The sequence below is a fragment of the Vanacampus margaritifer genome, chromosome 13 (genome assembly GCF_051991255.1).
Source record: "Vanacampus margaritifer isolate UIUO_Vmar chromosome 13, RoL_Vmar_1.0, whole genome shotgun sequence".
In the NCBI taxonomy this organism is placed as follows: Eukaryota; Metazoa; Chordata; class Actinopteri; order Syngnathiformes; family Syngnathidae; genus Vanacampus; species Vanacampus margaritifer.
Genome location: NC_135444.1, coordinates 1,812,809 through 1,835,536, shown reverse-complemented (window position 1 = coordinate 1,835,536; position 22,728 = coordinate 1,812,809). Strand labels below are relative to the sequence as shown.

Sequence of the window (22,728 nt, the reverse complement as noted above, 5' to 3'; positions counted from 1 at the left end):
CGCTCCAACGTTCTTCAAGGCAACAGTCATGGATATAACAGGAGTGGTGGATTCAGATTCAGGCAAGACTGAAGTATTGACAGTTGTGGGTTGAGAGGTAGTTGATACAGCTGCCATGCAAACCTGGTCTTCCTGAGATGCAATCTTCCACAATTCATAGTTGCACCAAGATTAGACTCTGCTTTTACTTGATACAAAGATATCAATCTCTGATCCATGGCACAAAATGTAAAAAGTAACGCAGAGTGAAAGAACTTACATGGTCATCCCATGCCTTCTTTTCCATTTCATTAGCCTCTCTTCGCTTCTTTTCGAGTTTCTCTTTCAGTACAGCAGCACGGGCATTAGCTTGGGCCTGGAATGTAAATCATTATACCTAAAATGTTTATCTTTAAAGTGCAAAATGTATTGTGTAAGTGTATTGCAATTTTAAAGACTGGTGCTGAAACATCATTAGAACGAAACAAAAAAAAAATCCCTATGTCTAAGACAAATTAACACTGTCCTTAAATTATCTATAAAATGCCCAATAATTTTTGAAACAATACTGATTGTCATTCCAAAATCCAGTCACAATTAGCCTTAAATCAGCCCTTTTGTTATTATTCAATTCATTGTTCATGTGTTTTAAAGAGGAAGTCAATCTCAACGTCACAACCAAACCCCAAAAAACAGGTGAGCTGTGGCTGGTCGTTACCTAAGCCCTTAACGCACTGTAATGCCATTTTCCGTCGACAGCAAGTGGCTAAATTACGACGGCGTATTAGGGCCACGTATGAATATGTATTTTTTATTTATTTATTTTTTTCTCTTGAGAAAGCTCAGTATTGTTCATTCGGTAATCTTACCGATTTGACATATCATCATTGCTCTCTCTCTCTTTTTGTGTGTGGGGGGGGGGGGGTGAATGTGTGCTCATTAATTCACCTAAAACCTATTAAAAATCCCATACCGTTCACCTAAATCGAATACTTCATAATCCCGCTAGAGTTGTGAAGTTGTCAGGAGACCGGAGGAAGGATGAAAGAAAAGAGAAATCCAGCACCGACCAGACATCTCCTACTACCCACCGGGTTACCAACCAGAATCTTTCACCAACCCCAGAAACATCTAAATTCCAACAAATTAGAGACACCTCAAGAGACCAAAGAAAAGACTGAAGAAAGGAAGGAAGGATAGATGAAGCAGAGTGAGATCAGCCTCCACCGATTCAACGACCTGAGGAAGAAGCAGATTGTGTTTGAATTTCAATAGATGCTGGTGTGGTGGATCTGGCATGCATGAAAACCTTCACCAAAGAGGGGAGCCGTCAACCCCGGCCAGGGCAGAGCAAGCACAACCCACCAGGCCGCGGCAGCGCCAAGGCACAACCCCCGGGCCTCACAGAGGCCATCGGCCGGAGAGCAAATCCAGGAGCCCGGAGCACCCCCCACTCCAATACGGCCAGCACCCCAAGCCCAACACAGCAGAACGGGGCACGGCAGGCCCACCTGGCACCCCACCGGCCCACAGCCCCCGCTCCTCCCACAACCCCCACCACAACCCAACCCCCGCCGCCCCAGGCCCTCAAATCCCCAGATACCCCCTCCCCACCACCAGCATACACCCAGTCGCCTGTGACCACCAATGCCCCCCACCCCCACCCCACCCTTACCCACGCCAGCCCCCAAAGCCCCCGTAACTAGGCATCGGTGCCAGAGAGGGGCCAGACAGCGGAGAAGCGAGGGCATCCACGCCCACCCCACCTCTAGCCGCGTGATGGGGCGGAACACTGGGGGCGGAAGGGGAGATGATAGCACCGGGAGACAGGCGGCACCCCCGAACCCCAGGCCCAGCGGGGAAAGGTCGCGGTCGTCACGCCAGCGTACCTAGTGAAAGCTAACCCTGTTACTGGCGAACTCTATCCCTACACCGATGTGACCCCACCCAGTGTATATATAAGTGTGTGTGTGTGTGGTGCATTAAAATTGGGAGCAGGTAAGATGGAGCAGAGGAAAATTATATCCCCCAGCTCCGATCCACCTGCTTCCCAACGAGCAATATTGAAAATCCATTCATATGTAAGTCCGTGCATGCTGTCGAGTCTCGCCGGAAGTGACGGAAGTTTTTCTCTGAATATTGCCCCCGCCCTCTAAAAAAAATATTGATTTATGTATGGCACTAATACGCCGTCGTACTAAATGGCTGCGCCCTATGATGTATATAAAAAAAATGGTGGATTTTGCTGTTTAATTCATATTTATATATTTATAACACAATGTTCATCAGAATGCCCTGTTTAGACTAGTGGCAGTGCGTTTGACTTCCCCTTTAACAATGATCTCTACAACAATCTTTTTATTTCAAACATTCTAAGCAGACTCACTTTAAAAGCCAGTAACTTTTTCCTCCTCAGTTCAGCCTCTTCAGTTGACTCCTGACTGTCTGAACCATCACTATCATACTGAAACACATTAAAGAGTCAAATATTTTCAAAGCTGAACAGCTCTAATTGATTATCTACATAATCAACATACCTTTTCTCCTCTAAGTCTGGCTTTGATCTGCTGGCGCTCATTGAAATTCTGTAAGCGGATCTGCCTGAGTCTTGTTAAGTATTCCTAACAACATATGGAAATTATAATGGCAGACAGGCCTACAGAATAAATAAATGAATGTAAAAAAATATATATCTATTGAGCAGTAATTTACAAGCAAAAATAAAATAGTTCAACAGCCAAAATACAAAAAGTGTGACTATGGATGTTCATAGCTAAACAGTTCCAATGCACAACCGAAAACAGAACATCAACAACGTGACAACACAGTACAGAAATAACTTTTTTTTTTTATGTATTTTTTTGCGCTAAAACCCTGAAGCAGAATATAAAATGTGTAAGAATAATTGTGCTTGGTTGAAATATTAGTGTCACAGGTATGATAATGAGGGGCTAAGATGGAAGACAAGCCATGCCAGATGTGTTGGTTGGTAGCTGGAGAGTGAGCGTTTGGGCTCATGCTCCTACCTCCTCCTCCTTGTTGACTTTGGGTCTTGTAAACCGAGTTGAACCAACTTGGCCTCCAAAGATTGCTGCCCCGTATTGCCGTGTACCCTGTTTACCATTCAATTCAACCAAAAATTAAGCTAACATCCCTCAAGTGCCACAATATTCCAATTTTAAAAGCTGGCATATTTTAGTTTGACCAATTACAGCATTTTTTCCTCTATTCCTGGTGGCAAATGCAAACTCCAATTCATGAGACATTTGGATGTTGTCTATTCTCTTACAAAGATATTTTGTTCAAAATGATGACATTTTTTTGTTTGATTTTTTATTTGTTGCAGTTATTCTCTCATTTTGAATTTAATACAGGCAACACCCAAAAAGCTGGAAGAGGGGCATCAAAAGAAAAAGAAAAGTTGAGGAATGCTAAATTTTTTTGGGGGAAACAGGTAAAAATGGCTAGCGCATCCATTTTGGCAGTATAGAAAAACGTCCGACCCTTTGAGTAAACGGCAAACACCACATTTTAACAATGATAGATAGCTCTTGTGGACGAGCTGCCACAAGGAGAAGAGGCAAAAAAGGATTGAGCATTCCCCAGGCTACCAAAAGAGGAATCAATGTGTACCCAATGGATCACACCAGCCATAAAAAGGGTGAACAAGACAGAGGATTTGGAATCCTCCTTATTGCTTGTGTAGCGATCACTTCATATCAGGTGAGTCAATTACTGAATCAGTTAGTCGGGTAGATGTAGCTCAATTGTATAGTTATTAAATTAAGGCGAAAGATGTGATCGAGCACTTTGTACATGAAGGCTGAATCAGCAGATGCTAACTTGCCTGTTACCACACGCAAAACGTGGGGTAAATAATAATTTTGTGCGCTTGTGATGCTACGGTTTAAAATATATTACACAGTTGAATTTAATAACTGACCAGCACCATAAATACTTTTTACGGCATAAATGAGTGTCGGCTGAATTAGCAGATGCTAAGTTGCTAACGTACCTAAATAACACTGTCAAAACTTGCGTGAAACTGCTAACTTCGATGGCATGATCACACAAGGGGGAAAATCAATCCAGATTATACAAACTTGTAAAGCCTCTGTATGATCAGATTTGAAAGCACTCACCAGTGTAAGAGAGGTAATTCCACATAGCAGCGTCGCCAAGTTGCAAAAAATAAAAAACTCCTAACACTTCATCGGCAATGGTAATTTCATCCAACCTGTCCACCTCACGCATGGTTATCATGTCCTTTTCATCTAAGTTAGTGTCAATGCTCTTGGGCGGAAATTGACGGATAAACGCTCGTTTTATCCTTCTTTGTCATTGTAGTCCATTAACGCGGTGCCGCTACTTTTCTGCCAGAGGGGATGTGTTCAGAGAAATAGTCTTGTGACGTCCGATTCACTATTTCATCATCTCTGGTCCACAATATTATCAAAAGATTTTTTTTAAAATCTGGATAAATACGTACACAGAAGCAGCAAGGCCAAAAAACAACATTGAATGGCCAAGACCTTTGATCCCTGAGGTGGAACTGCATTAAGCCTCGTTTCCACCGCCGGTATCTACTCTACTCTACTCTACTCTACTCTACTCTACTCTACTCTACTCTACACCAACAAATCTACCAGTCTCTACTCGCTTTTTCTGGTACCTGCTCCTTTTGTGGTTCTAAAAAAAACTAGCCCAGTTCCAAAACGTGACGTAATTATTTTGGAGCCCAATGATTGGTTCGAGACATGTCGTCATCAATATGCAGCTGTGCAAACCACCACCCCGGGAAAACAGCTGTCATTAACGACGGAGAAATGGACAACAATGGCTTCCAAACAGATTAATGCTTGGACTTTTGAGGAGGTGCAAACTTTTTAACATTATTGAATGCAGTCATCTGGTTGCTGCAATATTCATTCGATGTCTTCTGGCTGAACTAAACAGGCACAAACCAAGCACCGGGTACAAAAAAAACATCTGAGCTTTCCATTGTTTTTGCCTGTGTGTGCAGTGCACGCTAGCTTCGGTCGCTTTAGCATGACATAGCTGGCGAGGTGAGGAGGGGCTCCCGGGAGGTGGCTGTGGCAGTGGAGACACACTGCTTTTTGGTGTAGAGCCAAGTAGAGCAGAGAGAGTAGAGTAGGGTAGATACCGTCGGTGGAAACGAGGCTTTAGATAAGGTATTGCCATGTGGGCTGAGCAAAACTTCAGAAAACCAAGAGAAAGCCAAATTATATACCAACAATATCAAGAAATGCTGCCGGCTTCTCTGGGCCCAAGCTTCTCTGACATGGATTGACACAAAATATAAAAGTGTGCTGTGGTCTGAAAAGTCCACAAATCAAATGGGTTTTGGACATTGTGTCGTCCAGGCAGCTGTGGCCAAGTGGTTAAGATCATCATCTGACACTATGAGGATCTAGTTCAAGACCATCCCCCTCCCCTGGATGTCCTTGAGCACGACAGCGATACCCCAAAGCCCTCCCCGGGTACTAAAGCTGCACCCTGCTCCGGGAGGTGTGTGTGCACGTTGATGCGTCAAATGCAGTTGTCACATTTTCTTTTTCTTTGTCCAGGCCATGCAAGAGGAATAGGAACAACCCGATTCTTATCAGTGCAAAGTTCAATAGCCAGGCATCTGTGATGGTAGGGGATGTTGCCCATGGCATAGGTAACGAACATCTGTCAAGGCACCATTAATGCTGAAATGTACATATAGGTTTTGGAAAAATAAGCTGTCATCCAAACAACTTTTTTTTCAGGGATGTCCCTGCTTCTTTCTAGAAGACAATGCAAAGTCACATTCTGCTCGTTACAACAGTGTGGCTTTGTAGTAAGAGTAAAAGTACTAAACTGGCGTACCAGCAGCATATTGAGTGTGCCACACATGCCCTGCCCCAGGGTTTTTGTTAGAATGTGTTGCCGGCATCAAATCCAAATTGAGTGAATATTTGGTGGGGACAAAACAATAGTTAATCACTTTCAATATTAAATATTTTGTACTGTATTCAATTGACTCTAGGCTGAAAATTGGTTGAGAAAATAATTTGCAAATAAGGGCACTGTTTTTACTGTTTTTTTTTTTTTGTATTTATATATCTTCCCAACTTTGTTGGAATTGGGGTCTGTAGATATGTTTTAATTTCAAACCATAAAATTTGTAAAGGAAGTTACATTACAAATTGTACAGTCTTATTATGGCCTTTTTTTTGTATGTGCTTTATTTCTGGCTCCAGTGGCTCTATAGCCTGTAATACTGCTTTTTGTATTACATTAGCATGAGAGCTGATGTGACTTAAGATGATGGGCTGATGGGTTTGGCAGTAGGAGCAGCCGATTTGCAATACATAAATGCTGATACTTGTTGATATCAGAAAGGTTACATTGAACGTTTTTGCATTAGGGTAGTTTCCAGAAAATATGGCCCAGCCAGATGCTCAAACACAGACCCAGTTAGAGAGTCAATATTTTTTTCCTTTTAAAATCAAGAACCAGATTTCACTGCCTACAATATTGCATATATATTTCAGAGATATAAAAATAGACAACATTATTGAGATGTGTGCTGTTTGTGGTGAATGTATTTTGAATGCTGAAAATAGTCATTACAACCACTTCCGTTATGTGACATGCCAATCCATCCATGTAAACAAGAGCCCTTTATACCCATAAAATGTATCACTACCAAAAAAAGTTGTTACCAATAAGTTGGCAGAATGTCAGTGCAATAAAATACAATTTAATTGAGTCCCCCATAATGTGGCAATACTTCAGCAGAAAAAAATTCTGGTATGGTCATTACGTTTTAAGTCCACAAGGTACTGCCAACGATTTACAACTGTACGTAACCTTATGCTTCCCTTCAGAGTAGTACTGTCCATATGATAGGTCAACCCAATAAAGAGTTAAAATGACAGAATGCGTCAGAATGGGCAGGAGGTTGTGATCTGCACATCTCTGTTCATTCTCCTTGCGAGTAATAAGAATATATATATCTCTTGTCTTTTTTCCATGTCTGTTTATTAAAAGTTCTAAGTTGAATTAACCTGACATTAACTTGGTCCCTCGAGAGCCGGGTGCCAAGAGACTTAAGGATTTCAGCAGGCGTAGTAAACTCCAGAAAGACCGTGGCTGCGGCACAGGCTCCCTAGAGTGAGTCTCAGATCCTTTTTTGAGGACTGGAACTCTGCCCGCCAGCTGGGATCTGACAGCCTGACGGCATTCCAACGGAGGGAAGACAACAGTGGTGAGAAAAGTTAACCCTTTGACTGCCAATCATTTTTAGAAAAGAGAACATGTGGGTGCCAGCTGATTTAGAGCATTTTGACTGATCTTTCAAGGTCCACAGAAAATTTTGTGTTTGGACTATGGAAACACAGATACTACCAAATGAAAGATTGAACTCTCATCTTCCAACAAAAAAAAATATGTGTTTCTACCTTATTCAGTTTTTCAGCAATCAACAATAGAAAATAGGTTAGTTTCATCCAAATGCTCTGTTTTGGACCAAAATACGGAGAAATCAAGCTTTTTGTGAAACGATATTATTTCATGCACTCTAGTGAATTTGACTTTTTTTTTTCCATGAATGATGCCACAAACACCTAAACAGTGCTTTACTTCTGTAAAACACTACCACCAACAATGACCAAGTGTTTTTTAATAGCAAAATAAGTTTATTTACATTCAACAGTGTAACAATTTGACAAAACAATTTGGCAAACTATTTACAAATGTGTGCAACTGTGGTACTATTTACAATTGTGTGGATGTTTCAACTACACAATTTTTCTTTTTGTGTGGTATATTGTGTAACACTCACCTGCCTGCAAGCGGATGCAGGAGGATTTGCACCACAGATTAGTTTCACTGCGATTGCCCCTTCGCGTGCAGACCCTACACTTTCTTGCCGCCCTTTTTTTTCGGGGAGTAGCAGGTATATACTGCAGTGTGTGTTTGGCCATGTTGTCATCAAGTCTACTCTCAGGATCATGATACGGTGACCTGGTGTTACGTCTAGCTTCCTTCAGTGTCCTTCAGTTCCTATACCGGGTGGTAAGAGATGTTCTGATCCATCTTATCCGCTCCATTCATGATGGCATCGTAGTCCAGAACCAGTGTCTTCTCCGTGATCAGACTGTAGCCACTCCTCCGATGAATATGCATTGGACTCAGGGTAATCTTCATCGTCCGATTGAACGTCCGCCTGTGCATAAGTGCTCGGTTCTGCACCACGTTTTCTGGCTTTAGCATCGCTAGCCGGTGAGGCTTCACGACGTGATCGAAGCCGCCGCATCAACGCTTCCAACTTCGGCGTCAACCTCGGAGTCACCATCAATGTACTCTTTAGCACTGGTCGATGCTTTTCGTCTTTGAAAAAAATGCTCAAGCGTGATGCTTGCAACTGGTCGGCATTTTCGCTTCCTCAGCCATTCTCCCCTCAACACTCTAGCTCCGCCTCACGTCTTCTACTACTGACTCCTACCCGATCTTGTCCAAAGAGAGTCATTGTTGCCATCTAGTGCCCATAAATAGTCATCATACTAACTCGATCTGCTTGATACTTTGAGCACAGCTGGCCAAGGCTTTCCTCCAACCACCACCTCGCCCCCCCCAAAAAAACATAGTTGACGTCTTTTAACGTTTTTGGCGGCACTCATTTGGATTGGCTGGCAACCAGTTCAGGGTGTACCCCGCCTACTGCCCAAAGCCAGCTGGGATAGGCTCCAGCACCCCCCGCGACCCTTGTGAGGAAAAAGCGGCCAAGAAAATGGATGGATGGATGGATGGGTTATTAAATGTTTTTGGCGGTCAAAGAGTTAACTTTCAGGGGATAGTGCGAGTGAAGAAGATTGCGCGAAGGTACTGACGCAATAGTGTAAAACCTTGTGAATACTAGTCAATGGCAAGTAAAAGGGAACTGAGCCCAGTAACGTCCTTGTAAAGAGACGACGTCGGAGTCGTGTACATACTTAAATTCCGTGAAACGCTGACAAAAAGGCCTTGTGTGAATATGTGAAGTGAATGGAAGTGTAGCATCGCTTGATACTTACTTTTTATTAAACAAACAGGATTGTAAGTGACAACTCATTGTGAAAGCAAAAAAGGGTAGAAGCTTGACAATTCCCACAGTGAGAAATTTATTGTCACCCTGTTTTTCAAACATATCAGTCCATAGAACACCCTATCTGTTGACAAACTGGACCAAATTTTCTAAAATAGGAGGGTTGAAATACCTGCCCGTGAACCTATGAAAGGTTTATGATAGAAATGGAAAATACATAATTACATATATATTATTAGATACACACATAACGCAAATCTGGTTTGTTAAATACAAGTTAAGAGAAATCTGAAACTGCTTTGAATAAGTAATGATGATTTTCGGCTATGGCTATTATAAAGTATTTATAAAGGCACCATTGGGCAAATTGCCAAATGGGGAAGGCCTTGATATCACTCAAATGATAGACGCGTTTATGTGCAATTGCAATGACTTCCTATAGCAAAGAAAGACGATTACATACTTGAAAGGATTATGGACTATTTATTATTACTTTGACAAGATAGTGATTTAAATGCTTACTGACTAAATAAACACTTACTAGGAGTTAAATATTTTAAAAGTTTTATTGCTGTGATGTTTGTATGTATTAACAGACTTGACAGTGACTCATGCAGATTCTAATTGGAACAACACAAAATTGAAGTAAGAGACCTGAAGTGAAGGAGTGGAATTTGGCTACTCAAAAGTTTAGATGAGTCTATAAATTATGATAGACACGCTGAGAGTGTAGTGTGAAATAGAAAAGAAAAGCATGTGGGAAAGAAAGATAAGACATGTTAGTGTGATAAAGAAAGTATGGGAATGTTTGACATACTAGTGAGATTGTAAGTAGAGCAGAAAAGACAGGTTAAAGAGGGTATGAATGCTGGAAAAACAGGAAGTAGTTTGAATTAATGATGTAATGTATAAAAGTTATGGTAGAACGAAACAGTAAGTGTTGAGATGGTAAGCGTCTGCGCGTCAGATTAGATGAGATTAGGAAAAGAGATTACAGTATTTAGTTTTTCTTCAAAACTGGTCAGAGAAAGGGGAAGCAAGCAGCTTGTCTAGATGTGGAGAAAAGTCTGACCAAGTCAGTAAATGAGAAGGATGGAAGCACATTCAGTCCGCTCCCCACCAAGGTTCCCCAACCACTGTCTAGGGCCTGTCCATTGTGCTGGAAGTGTCAGAGGGGACAGATCAAGGAGACATTGAGAGTCCCTTTCTTGAATCGAACGGAAGGTAAAATGCGATCAGACTCATTCGGGGCTGTTTTTTTTTGTGGCCATCTTGAAGGGGAAGAGAGAGGAGGAACACTGAATATTACATACAGAAACACCGAACATTGTGCACACTGGATTACGAACGTTGGACAATATACTCACATTAGAGCAACAACACATTGATTGCACTTAAAGGACAACACTTTGGATTATATTGTTGTGCTGATGATTATTTCACAAATATGTTTTTTATGATGGAAAGAAAAAATATTATGTTATGATCTATGATGGTAATATTTTGCCTATTTAACAAATATATGGTGTTGGTATGTTTTAAATGATCCTACTGTCGAAAATCTAACTGAAGTGACTGATGGGTGATATGAAAATTTGAGCAAATATGTGATAAACGGGGGAAATGTTAGATAAATGTTTATTAATTATCCCATATTTTGTCTTTTATTAATTGCAAAGCATTTGTTCAACATTGTGACCTCTGAACTGTGTGAGTTGGAGTCGATTGCAGTCACAAAGCTTCAACACAAGACAGGAACTGTGCCCTCATCACAAGATAACTGAACTTTTTTATAGTTGAGAAGCTTTTAGTGTTAAGGAATGTTTAAAATGTTTGCATTGTTGCCTGTGTGGTGACTAATTTCTGTAAAGGATTGCCACATTGCTGCTACGTATTTCCCAAACCCTTCAGAGTAGTAATGTCCATGTGATAGGCCAACCCAATAAAAAGAAGAAAAACGACAGAATGTGTCAGAATGGGCAGGAGGTTGTCATCTTTGTTCATTCTCCTTACAAGTAATAAAAATATATACCTCTCGTCTTCCTTCCGTCTCTGTTTATTAAATGTTCTAGGGTGAATTAACCTGGCCCTGACAAATAAAATAAATTGATATTTTTTTCACTCTAGTTGCATGCATGTCTTTAGTGTATTCTTGAGTGTAAGTCAGTAGGATTTGAAAGGTGCAGGGTTCAGCTAGAGGTATTTTGTGAAGTAAGCAGCTAATAAATTTGTCCATGTGATCCTCAAATGACGGCCATTGCAAACTATACAGAGGTAATTTATACCAGTTTTTCCTGAATATAGAATATACTGTATTTGTATGGCATTGGTAGTAAAGTTGTTCAAACGTAAAAATAATAAACTTAAAATATTTTTTTTCACTTGAGTGCTCCGTGTTTGGTGTCTAAGTACCAAGCGCTCCAATACGAAACAATCTCTTGCCAAAGATGGGCTGACTGAGCTACCTTTATGCATTCATAGCACAATGAGGAAAGGTTTGATTTAAAGCATATATAATTTTCACCTGGTTTTGAACAAGTTAAATTTTGGACACTACTGGACCATGTTTTCTGAGAACCAACCGTTAATAGAAAACCAAACTTGTATGCATTGTGACATATTTGGTTGATTATTTCATATAAGGGGTTTAGTAGATCAAACATATGTACCAACTGTCCTTCGGCCCGGACTTTGTTGAGCATGGCTTGTCTTTTACGCTGTAAAAACTCCTCAACCTGATATGCCCGCTCAACAGGAATGTGAGTCTTCCGCCTAAAAACATAATATGGTAAAGACAAAGAGCCAGAGACATTTGCATAGCTTTGCCATTGACTGATTTAGGCAGTGTAAGATACCTGCTCATATGGGTTTGTTTTGAAACGTGCTGCAATCTCTGTAGTTCTCTTTTGACTGCATCCGGGTTTATAAGTGGGGAAGGACCATTGGGAAGCACTGGGCCAGCAGCAGCTGGGACATTACTTGCAAACAGTTGCAACACTGTCAATATGTATTTAACATTTTGGATGGTATAAGACATCAGAAATTACCGAATGGGAGTGCCTAGCCTAGACGATTCCTCGCTGCCGATTCCCACCTCGTTTGATTGTTGTTTAGCCATTTGGTCAAGGGCAGCATGGTAGTTTTCATATGGATTTCTGCTCATTACAGAGGCTGGAGTGGAGCTTGGGACAGGACAAGGGCCAACACCTACAGTCCTCTTTCCACCACCTAAATAACACTTTGGAGGACAAAATGCAAGCTTCACACATACACAAATACTGTATATACGAGGCTGGAGTGGCGCTTGGGAAGGGACAAGGGCCAACACCTACAGTCCTCTTTCCACCTCCTAAATAAAACTTTGGAGGACAAAATGCAAGGTTCACACATACATACATACTGTATATACATATAGTAAATAACTCCCGCAGAAAACAAACAGTTTTCTACTGATACTACGTCTACACATGGACAAATCGCCAAATACTCTAAATCCCATCATAGACAATTTAGTCTAACATGATTATCTAGGGTGAACTTATTTTGATTTCCAAAAGAGGACACTCTGCCCGGCCTCAAGATACGTAAAATGATACTCAAAGTATTTATGCAATGATCCCATACAGTATAACTATTTTAACGTATTCCTACTCTGTATGGGTAGACAGTAAATCAAAAAACATAACTCTTTTCAAGTCTTACTTGACAAATGAATGTTCAAAGCCACTCCCGCAATGGACTTAATATTTGCTTTTTTTTCTTTCTTTTTTTAAATAGAGGATGTGGGGACAGATAGGACTGCTACCAGTGACCTAAAATTCTAGTCTGGAAACCAGACTCATCACTGTAAACAGCGGATGAGTGTTAATAACAATAATAATACATTAGATCTATATGGCACTTTTTTGGACACTCAAAGACGCTTCACAGTGGTGCATTATTCGTGCAATCACACATTCACACTCTGGTGGCGGTAAACTACTTAAGTAGCCAGAGGTGCCCTGGGGCAGGATGACGGAAGCGTGGCTGCTACATTCGCACCTTTCAGACACCAGTGTGAGTGCCACACAGCCGATCTTCCGGTTACCGGACGACCATCTCTACACCCTGAACCATGACCGTCACAGTCTTGTCACTGTTGGCTACTAAAATTCAGGGCCGCAGACACAGCTTACGCCCAATTTGAGCTCTCAAGAAGTACGTGAAAGGTGACCTACTTTTTCTAAAAAAAAAATTAAAAAAAGTTTTAAATATATAACAATAATAAACACGCAGACGTAAAACCCACCTTCTTTTTCCCACCCCGTGCCATCAACTTGCAAGCAGTCCACGGTCGACTCCGGCTCCCATTTTCTCCGCAATTAAAACAGGACATTTGCAATGAATGTATAAAACGCCCCCGGACACCCGAACAGGATGTAGAATAGAGGAAATGTCCGGGCAAAGAGGATATTTGGTCACCCTATTATAAACAGAAACCAATTACTGTACACTGTTAGTTAACCTGTGCCAACACTGCTTTCGGTTGTGACATGATAGTCCTTCAGCCGCAAGGTCAAGGTGGTTCTTTCACCCTGTAACTTCAGCAAGCCAAGTTGATCATGTCATTGTCTGAGTGGGGTGGTCATTATACGAATTAGCCCCACTGTTTCATAACAATCAAGTCAAAGTGCTCACTCAAAGAATTTTTTGCCAAATTAAACAACTTAAGTTCTATTTCATCCCTGCTGGTGGTGCTGAAAGTAATGAATGTTCCCTTCATGCATGTACAATTCAAGTATGCATACCAAAAAGTCATCTGTGACCCGGTGGGCGGCATTTTATTTTGAAATAGCCTGTTCAGAACCATCAAAAAGCCCAAAATGGGTCGCAATACCACCCAGGGGTTTTAACCCTCCAGAGGCTGGGAGGATGTTTTGGTTAGTTTGTGACAAAAATGCATTTGTGACATCCTTTTTTTTTCCAGACCAGGTGTAGTAGAGCGACTCTCTAACCGCTCCCAGTGAACAGCAAGGTTCTGGTTATTCTTCTCAATGTAATAGTTACCATATGTGCCACGAAGTAACTATTGTTATTGCTTGTCCAGTTTGCCTTGCGTTAGTAGCACACAGGCTATTCAACTTGTATTTTGTTCATTTCACTTATATAAAAAATAAAATATATAATAACTATACAATAATAATTTATGATAACAAATAATACTAATAATAACAATTATAATAATAACACAACAATAACAATAACAAGCAAACAATTTTTAAGTTTATTTTGTTTCTGTTTCCCTAGACGCCATGGTCAACTTGGGGGAAAAAAATAATATATATATATATATATATATATATATATATATATATATATATATATATATATATATATATATATATATATATATATATATATATATATATATATATATTTTTTATGCTATGGTGAGACCTACTGTACATATCAGGATTAATAAATATTACTAAAAAGTACCTTCCTCTCTGGGCTTCCAATAGTTGATATCAAGTCATTTTTCCAGCCTTGCTCCCTGGCATGGTTAATACGACTAACCTGAAAGAGATTACAAGTTCATAATGACTGAATTGTAAATTGTAATTTTGAAAACAAAATTAGTATACATAGGAGTGTGCACTGTGCAGATACATCAATTGTATGATGTATTGTATGATGGCGACACATAAATGTTCAAAAACGATTACATTTTCAAAAACACAACCACTGCTCATTAAGCAGAAATGAAAGTCGTCCATGCCACACGGACATCTGAAGGAATCAAACAAGTGCCAATGAGATTTTAAGAATTGCATTCGGAAGCATTTTGTGTTTTATGAATATGAGAATAGAAAGGGCACAGACAAGGCCTACTCTATGCTCTATGTAGGAATTTGCCCGAAAACATCTTTGCAATTAACTAGGAGGGAATTTGTGTAAAATCATGACGATTGTGCACTTCTTGAAAAGTTTTACATTTTTGGCAGGGTGATAGGCAGTGGTGGTTTTAGCCAGTTATACCTGTGGTGGCAAGGAGGTAGCAGGAGGTTCAGTGGGGAGGGCGGAGGAAATAACCCCCGCTTTCTCCACACGCGCACGCATACACACACACAAACACAAACACACACACACACACACACACACACACACTTAGAACACACTCAGGTTTCATTTTCTGTATTCCCTGGCAAGTTTTCTGCAAGTCACGTGAATAATCGCTTAAAACCCAGTCCTTGTAGGCTAGGGCTAGTGCTGTGCCACAAATGATTCTTTTGCTAGCCAATAATGATAGTACAATTCGTAATTAGTAAATTGTAGCATATCGCACCAGCAGGGCTCTGAGATCTGTTCACTTGGGTCAATGAGGGGAAACCCAGAGCTCATGGTAAACATGGTGAAGCTGCATTTAGCTGTTATTCTGTACACAATGGAATAAGCTGCCAACAGAAGTGAAGTCAGCCCCGAATGTAAATGCTTTTAAATCCAGGTTAAAGACTTTGCTTTTCCCCGTTGTGAAGTTGCTTAAAACAGTAGTCTTAACATTATGTGTATTTTAAAGAATATCCTGTATATATTTTTATGTTTTTATATTATCAACTGTCGTTTAGAGGCGCCGCTCAACTTTCTCTAATGTTTTGTATTTTTCCATGACGTATGAAATGAAACTGAAACTTAACTGTAATAAAAGCGACGAGGTGGCCGGGGGAGGACGGAGAGAGTCGGAAGGAGCCGAGCGTGAGTTAAGGTCTCGCGCCTCCTCTCCTCTCCCAGCCGCGGTTGCAATAAAACAAAGCAACAGCTTCTGCCTCCTTTTTCCTTGGTGCACGGTCAGTAACTAAGGGGATCTGTAATATCAGACCCAACACCCGTATACATTTGATTAAAGGTCTTATAAACATTTTTAAATCATGTTTTTTTTCTTTTAACTATTTAAGGAAACAAAACAAATGTTTACTCTTAAATATTTTTATAGCTTTCCGTTAATGCGTTTCAACATTCTCAATTGTGTTCTTTTTGTAAGCTACTTTTGTTTTCCGTTTTTCTTCCAAATGTTAACTGCTGTGTTTGTTGGTGCTGTGTCTTTGCTTGTGTAAAACACAGAGTTGCCTTGTGTAGGAAATATGCTATAGCAATAAAATTGCCCTGCCCTGCCAGCATGAAGCTCAATACTCTTATGTAGCAATCATTAGCTTACAGCCTGAATTGTTTAAATATGTAAAAAATAAAAATAAAGAGAAATAAGATGATAGTAAATTCAACTTCGATTCAAAACACTTGTTTTTTAATTTTGTTTTTATTTAATCTTTTTCCAAAACGTTTAGTTTTGCTCCAATAGTACGCTTAATTCAAAAAAGTAAACTGATCTATACAATTAAAATGAGTTACGCATGTGAAACGGAAAAAAAAACAAGAATTACTGTAAAGGCTAGGAGGAACTAATACTTTTTAGCACTACAGTATAACAGTATATTTCAATGAATTGGGTTATGTGTGTCAAGGACTGCATGCATCATAGCACACACAAAGTTTTATTTTATAGTAATTCATTACTGCACAACTAGTCAGTCTAAGAGTTATGGTGATTACATGCATTACTGTCATTTTACTGTAATCACTGCACTACCGGACACTTTATTGTACCTCTCATATCGTCGCTATCCTGTGAAAAACACTTACACTACTCACAAAAAGTTAGGGATATTTATTTGGCTTTCAGGTGAAATTGATGGAAAATGTCAAAAGTTCACGCTACAGTGATATCATATCATGAAAGTAGGACATTCAAGTAGAAGGATGCACTGGTGATTTCCTCATCTTAAACAATTGATTGAAACAAAAGTTAACAACAATGATTACAAATGGAAGGTGTAGATATAGAAAGAGATTAAATTCCTGGGGGTAATTGGGGAGAATAAAATCTGCTGGAAACCGCACACTAAACATATCAGATCCAAATTCTCTAAAAGCATCTCCCCATTTTGGCAAAAATAAAACATTTTCTCAACCACAAATCATTACATATTTTGGTCTGCTCTCTAGTATTACCATATTTAAATTACTGTTCAGAAGTTTGGGGAAACACCTACAATAATTCATTACAGCTTCTATTCATATTTCAAAAAAGAGCTATAAGAGCAGTCCATATGGATACCTCTATATTTGACCTTCTATAATCAAAAATTGTAACATTTTTGAGCTTGTATGATTTAATACTGTACAATTAGTGTATGAAAAATACATTTCTGCTAGCAATAGTCAAAATATATTTTCAGAGAGCGAAATGGTGGCAATGGTTTGAGGGGATTATATAACTTAAAAGCCAAAGTACTGATTAACAGCTTTTGTACATCTACCCGTATGTGGAGAGAAAATTTGGAAATACAGACTTATGAAATCTATCTATAGTAAAGATTGCTTATGAACAAAAACAGTGATGGATTGTTGTGTTTGTGCTATTTCCTTTCATGCAAACAGGTGAAATACACTTTTCCTTTGTTCTGTGCCAAGAAATTGAGTGTTGCTCATGGGTATGAATACTTTTGCACCCCACTGTATGTATATTTGTTTTGTATATTTTGACCTCACAAGTGTATTTTTATTAACAGTCTGTTTTATTTCCTTTTTTTTGTATACGTTTGGAAAAAAAGAAGACAAAGACGGCAAAGGCAGAGCAGAGGACGAAATGGTGGAAGTTGAAAAACTAAGTGTAAGTGTTGTAAGACTTTCAGGAAGGAGTTGAGACGGGCTCTGGATGGTCAGGAGGTGCTTCCAAATGACTGTACAACTACAGCAAATGTGGTCAGGGAGACAGGTAGGACAGTCCTTGGTGTATCATCTGGAAAGAAAGGAGATGGGGAGACTTGGTGGTGGAATGAGGAGGTGCAGAAGTGGATCCAGAGAAAGAGGTTAGCTAAGAAGAAGTGGGACACAGAGGACTGAAGAAAGTAGACAGGAATACAGGGAAATGCAGCGTAGGGTGAAAGTAGAAGTGGCAAAGGCCAAACAAGGGGCTTACGATGGCTTGTATGCTAGGTTAGATAGTAAGGAGGTAGAGACTGATCTATACAGGTTGGCAAGGCAAAGAGACGGTGATAGGAAGGATGTGCAACAGGTTAGGGTAACAAAGGATAGGGATGGAAGTGTGTTGACAGATGCCAGTCGTGTGATGGGAAGATGGCAAGAGTACTTTGAAGAGTTGATGAATGAGGAAAATGAGAGAACGAAGAGTCGAAGAGGTGACTGTTGTGGACCAGGAAGTAGCAAATGTTAGTAAGAATGAAGTGAGAAGGGCATTGAAGAGGATGAAGTGGGGAAAGTCCCTTTGTCTTGATAATATACCTGTGGAGGTATGGAAGTGTCCAGGAGGGGTAGCAGTAGAATTTCTGACTGGGTTGTTCAACAGGATCTTGGGTTAGTGAGAAGATGCCTGAGGAATGGAGGAGAAGTGTGCTGGTGCCAATTTTTAAGAACAAGGGAGAGAAGTATGTTCAAGTGGTGCAAGACATGTATGAGGCATCTAAGACAGTGGTGAGGTGTGCTCTAGGTGTGACGGAGGAGTTCAAAGTGGAGGTGGGACTACATCAGGGATCAGCTATGAGCCCCTTCTTGTTTGCTATGGTAATGGCCAGGATGACAGATGAGGTTAGACAGGAATCTCCATGGACTATGATGTTTGCAGATGACATTGTGATCTGTAGTGAGAGCAGGGAACAAACAGGTGGAGGAGAAGCTAGAGGTGTGGAGGTTTGCCCTGCAAAAAAGGGGAATGAAGGTTAGTCGTAGCAAGACTGAGTATCTGTGTGTGAATGTGAGGGACCGAAGTGGAAGAGTGAGGTTACAGGGAAAAGAGACCAAGAAGGTGGAGGAGTTTAAGTATTTAGGGTCAACAGTTCACAGCAATGGAGGGTGTGTAAAAGAAGTGTTGAAGCGTGTGCAGGCAGGCTGGAACGGGTGGAGAAAATTGTTAATTAGAAGAGTTTCAGCTAAAATGAAAGGAAAGATTTAAAAAACTGTGGTGAGACCAGTGATGTTGTTTGGTCTGGAGACAGTGCCACTGAGGAAAAGACAGGAGGCAGAGCTGGGGGTAGCAGAGATGAAGATGCTGAGGTTCTCTTTGGGAGTGACCAGGATGGATAGAATCAGGAATGAGAACTTTAGAGGGACAACACATGTTAGAGGCTTTGGAGATAAAGTCAAAGAGGCCAGACTGAGATGGTTTGGACATGTCCAGAAAGATAGTGAGTATATTGGCAGAAGGATGCCGAGTTTCCAATTGCCAGGCAGAAGGTCAAGCGGAAGACCAAAGAGGAGGTTTGTGGATGTAGTTAAAGCGGTTGAAGGTAGTTGGTGTGAGAGCAGAGGATGCAGAGGACAGGCTTAGATGGAGGCAAATGATTTGCTATGGCGACCCCTGAAGGGAAAATCCGAAAGGAAAAAAAGAAGTTTGGGAAAAAAATAAAGTCCTGGAAGATTTACAAGGCTAAGAGTGACAACTGTTCAAATAATCTCCACAAATGGGCCACAGTACCGAAACAATGGGCAGATTCCAGATGCCAGTGAGTGGGGTAGAATGGCAGAACCAAAGTCTGGGTTGGACAAAGCTGGAATATGTCAGGAAGAGATACTCAATCTTCCTGACCTGTGACTCGTGTGGTTGCCTCTAATGGCAACTGTAAGTGCCACTGATCTGGATTTTGCTGTGCCACATGGTGCAAGTGTGAGAGAGGCTGTACTAATAATGAAGAGTGAACGTATTCAGGAAAGACGCAGAGTTGTCAAACTCCATTCCTCAAGGGCCGCAGTCCTGCATGTTTAGGTTTTCCTGATTCATCAGCAAGCTCTGAAGAAACCTGATAACGATCAGCCTTATTTGATTCATTTGCATTTGAGGAGAGAAACCTCTAGAACACGCAGGACTGCGGCCCTGGTGGAACGATGTTTGACACTTTAGAGCAGGATTGGATTGTCAAACCTACGGCCCGTGGGCCGGATCAGGCCCACAAAGGGGTTTAATCCGGCCCGCAAAATGATCTTGTAAACTAAAAATATGAGTACTGTCGGACCAATTAATCAGACGGCCAAAATCAAAACATATAAATTCGCAGTTTCACAAGCAATCCTCAGATGAGCAATGCAACTTGAACATGGAATTGACCTGGATGTCACTATTTTACACACAACCTAGTTACGGTTTGTTGAAGAAAAAAAAAAGAAGAAAAACATGGATCAACAAAAATCAAACAGACGTGCTGAATACGACACACATTCAGCTACTGGTAACACAAGCACATACTATTAACATCCTATTACTTCATTAACTGTGCCACACAGCGCATTCTTGGAACAATATACTGTATATACAAAACACGCTTGGAACTCATACGGGCAAAGTGTTGCTACATTCCTTAACTTATCACCGTGGCTTAGTTCTGAAATTTTGTTTATTTAATAATAATAATGGTTCTTTCGTCACCACGCAATTTTTGATACTGTAGTGCTAGTGACCAGTCAACAAAGAAAAGCATACTTTGGAGGTAAAAATATGGGTCTAGGGCCCTAGACCAATGTCACTTTTTCAGAGATATTGACAGTTTATTTTAAGTAAAGATGACTAGGATAATAGAGTTAACAAAAATGTATTCAAAATAAGAATACAGTGCGTCAGAATTGTATTCCTTGTGTCAAACAAAAAAGAGCAGCTGTCATTAAACAACAATTTAAGACAAAAGGAAACTTAAATTAACCTTTTCTCTTTTTGGTGGGGGCCATTTTGGATTGTATGCATACAGCTACGAGGGGGTCACCCCAACTTTGATCCATGGATTTTTGAAAACCCATCACCCCTGCCAAAAATCAAAAAACTTTTCCAGCAAGTGCACAATTTTCATGAATTTCCTCCCAGCTAAATAGTCTTTTCATTTGACTATTTATGACACAAACATCTCTTCATTAGCAGATTAACACCTTTGCTGTTCAAAATAGGTACTCTGGCCAGTAGTTTTCAGACTGGATTCGGGTTCAAATTTTCCGCCCTCTGTCTGCGGATGTGATGCCATGCGCGCAGTGTGTACATGAAGAAGGGAGTGTGTCGAAGCCATTTAAAAATTAAATTTCCTGGTTTAAGGCACATAAAACTAAAATCATGCATATACTACAATCAAGCAATGGCACCTTACCACCCCGGGTTATGATGATAAGGCATCCTGAAATGCAAAATGTCCCAACATGTTTTTCTGTTCACAGCTGAATAAATTGAGTGGGATGGTTGTGCTTTAAACACAATGCCGGTGAATGTGTCCTTCATATGAATAAGATATACCCACTACTGAAGTAGATCAGTGTCAGTATATGACCAGATGACCACGTACGGTAACTGCTTTTGAAATATATAAACGGACAACTTTTTTGTTTTTGTGGTCAGACGAATCACGATTCGAAGTTCTTTGTGGAAAACTGTGGCACTACATCATACTGACTAAATAGGACAAGGACAACCCAAGTTGTTATCAGCACTCAGTTTATAAGCCTGCATCTGTGATCGTATAGGGTTGCATGAGTGCGTGTGGCATTGGCAGCTTCCACATCTGCAAAGGCATCGTCAATGCAAAAAGGTATATTCAGATTCGAGAACAACATATGCTCCCATCCAGGCATCATCACTTTCAGAGAAGATCTTGCATTTCTCAACACGATAATGCCAGACCACATGCAGCACCAATTACAACATCATTGCTGCGTAGGAAAAGCATCCGGGTATTGAAATGGCCAGCCTGCAGTCAATTTCTTTCACTTATAGAGCACATTTGGCGCATCATAAAGGGGAAGGTGCAAAGAAAGCCCAAGACAGTTGAACAGTTAGAGAGACGCGTGTTAAGACAAGAATGGGACAGCATTCCTATTTCTAAACTTGAGAAACTTGTCTCCTCGATCCCCAGATGTTTTCAGACTGTTGTAAGAAGAAGAGGGGATGCCCCACAGTGGTGAAAATGGCCTTGTCCCAACTTTTTTGTGATTTGTTGACATCATGGAATTTAAAATCAACATAGTTTTCCCTTAAAATGTTACATTTTCTCAGTTTAAACTTTTGACCTGTTCTCCATGTTCTATTCTGAATAAAATATTAAAATTTGGCACTTCCACATAATTGCATTCAGTTTTTATTCACAATTTGTATAGTGTCCCAACTTTTTGGGAATTGGGTTTGTAACATTTGCCGTCACCTGTTTATTTTATACGCTAAAATAATTTTGTCGTGCTACTCGCTTTGGTTTCAGCAGCCTCAAAACCACGTCGCATGTTTTGTAGTCACACGAAAAAAAAAAGGCTACTCTCACACGGTACTCCGCACAAGATGCAAACTTATATATAGCGATGGCAACCAGGTGGTCGATGGCTAGGAAGAAGTGGTCCGACAAACGGTCCAATTGTGCCACACAAATCTTAAAACATGGCTCTTGTCATGCGGAAATATTTCAGCCAGAGTTTGTCTGTAAAATGCTGCTAAACATTAACAACTATTTCCCAGAAGCCAGAGTTGGGCATCAACTGTCTGTCAGCTTCCCTCAGTAAGGACGGACTGGGCTGGCCTGAAATACTGACGGAAGCTCACCGACAGAACAACGATGCCCAACTCTGCCAGAAGCCATTTACGCGCCTGTGTTTCCATACAGACAGAA

At 40.5% G+C, this 22,728-nt stretch overlaps 1 protein-coding gene across 21 annotated transcripts in view; it reads right to left on the bottom strand.

Annotated features, from left to right (window-relative positions):
• Positions 1-22,728, bottom strand: part of nek1 (NIMA-related kinase 1) — a 53,631-nt gene that overhangs the window by 17,388 nt on the left and 13,515 nt on the right. For 19 of the 21 annotated variants that reach the window (XM_077585205.1, XM_077585212.1, XM_077585204.1 and 16 more), the window contains exons 15-23: positions 14,534-14,611; positions 12,103-12,293; positions 11,911-12,033; positions 11,725-11,827; positions 3,006-3,092; positions 2,517-2,600; positions 2,366-2,443; positions 260-355; positions 1-144 (exon numbers count right to left, since the gene is read on the bottom strand). In XM_077585205.1, coding sequence (XP_077441331.1) covers positions 1-144; positions 260-355; positions 2,366-2,443; positions 2,517-2,600; positions 3,006-3,092; positions 11,725-11,827; positions 11,911-12,033; positions 12,103-12,293; positions 14,534-14,611 — 984 coding nt within the window. The remainder of the gene's footprint in view (positions 145-259; positions 356-2,365; positions 2,444-2,516; positions 2,601-3,005; positions 3,093-11,724; positions 11,828-11,910; positions 12,034-12,102; positions 12,294-14,533; positions 14,612-22,728) is intronic. The other 2 variants (XM_077585215.1, XM_077585226.1) reach the window with 2 other exon arrangements.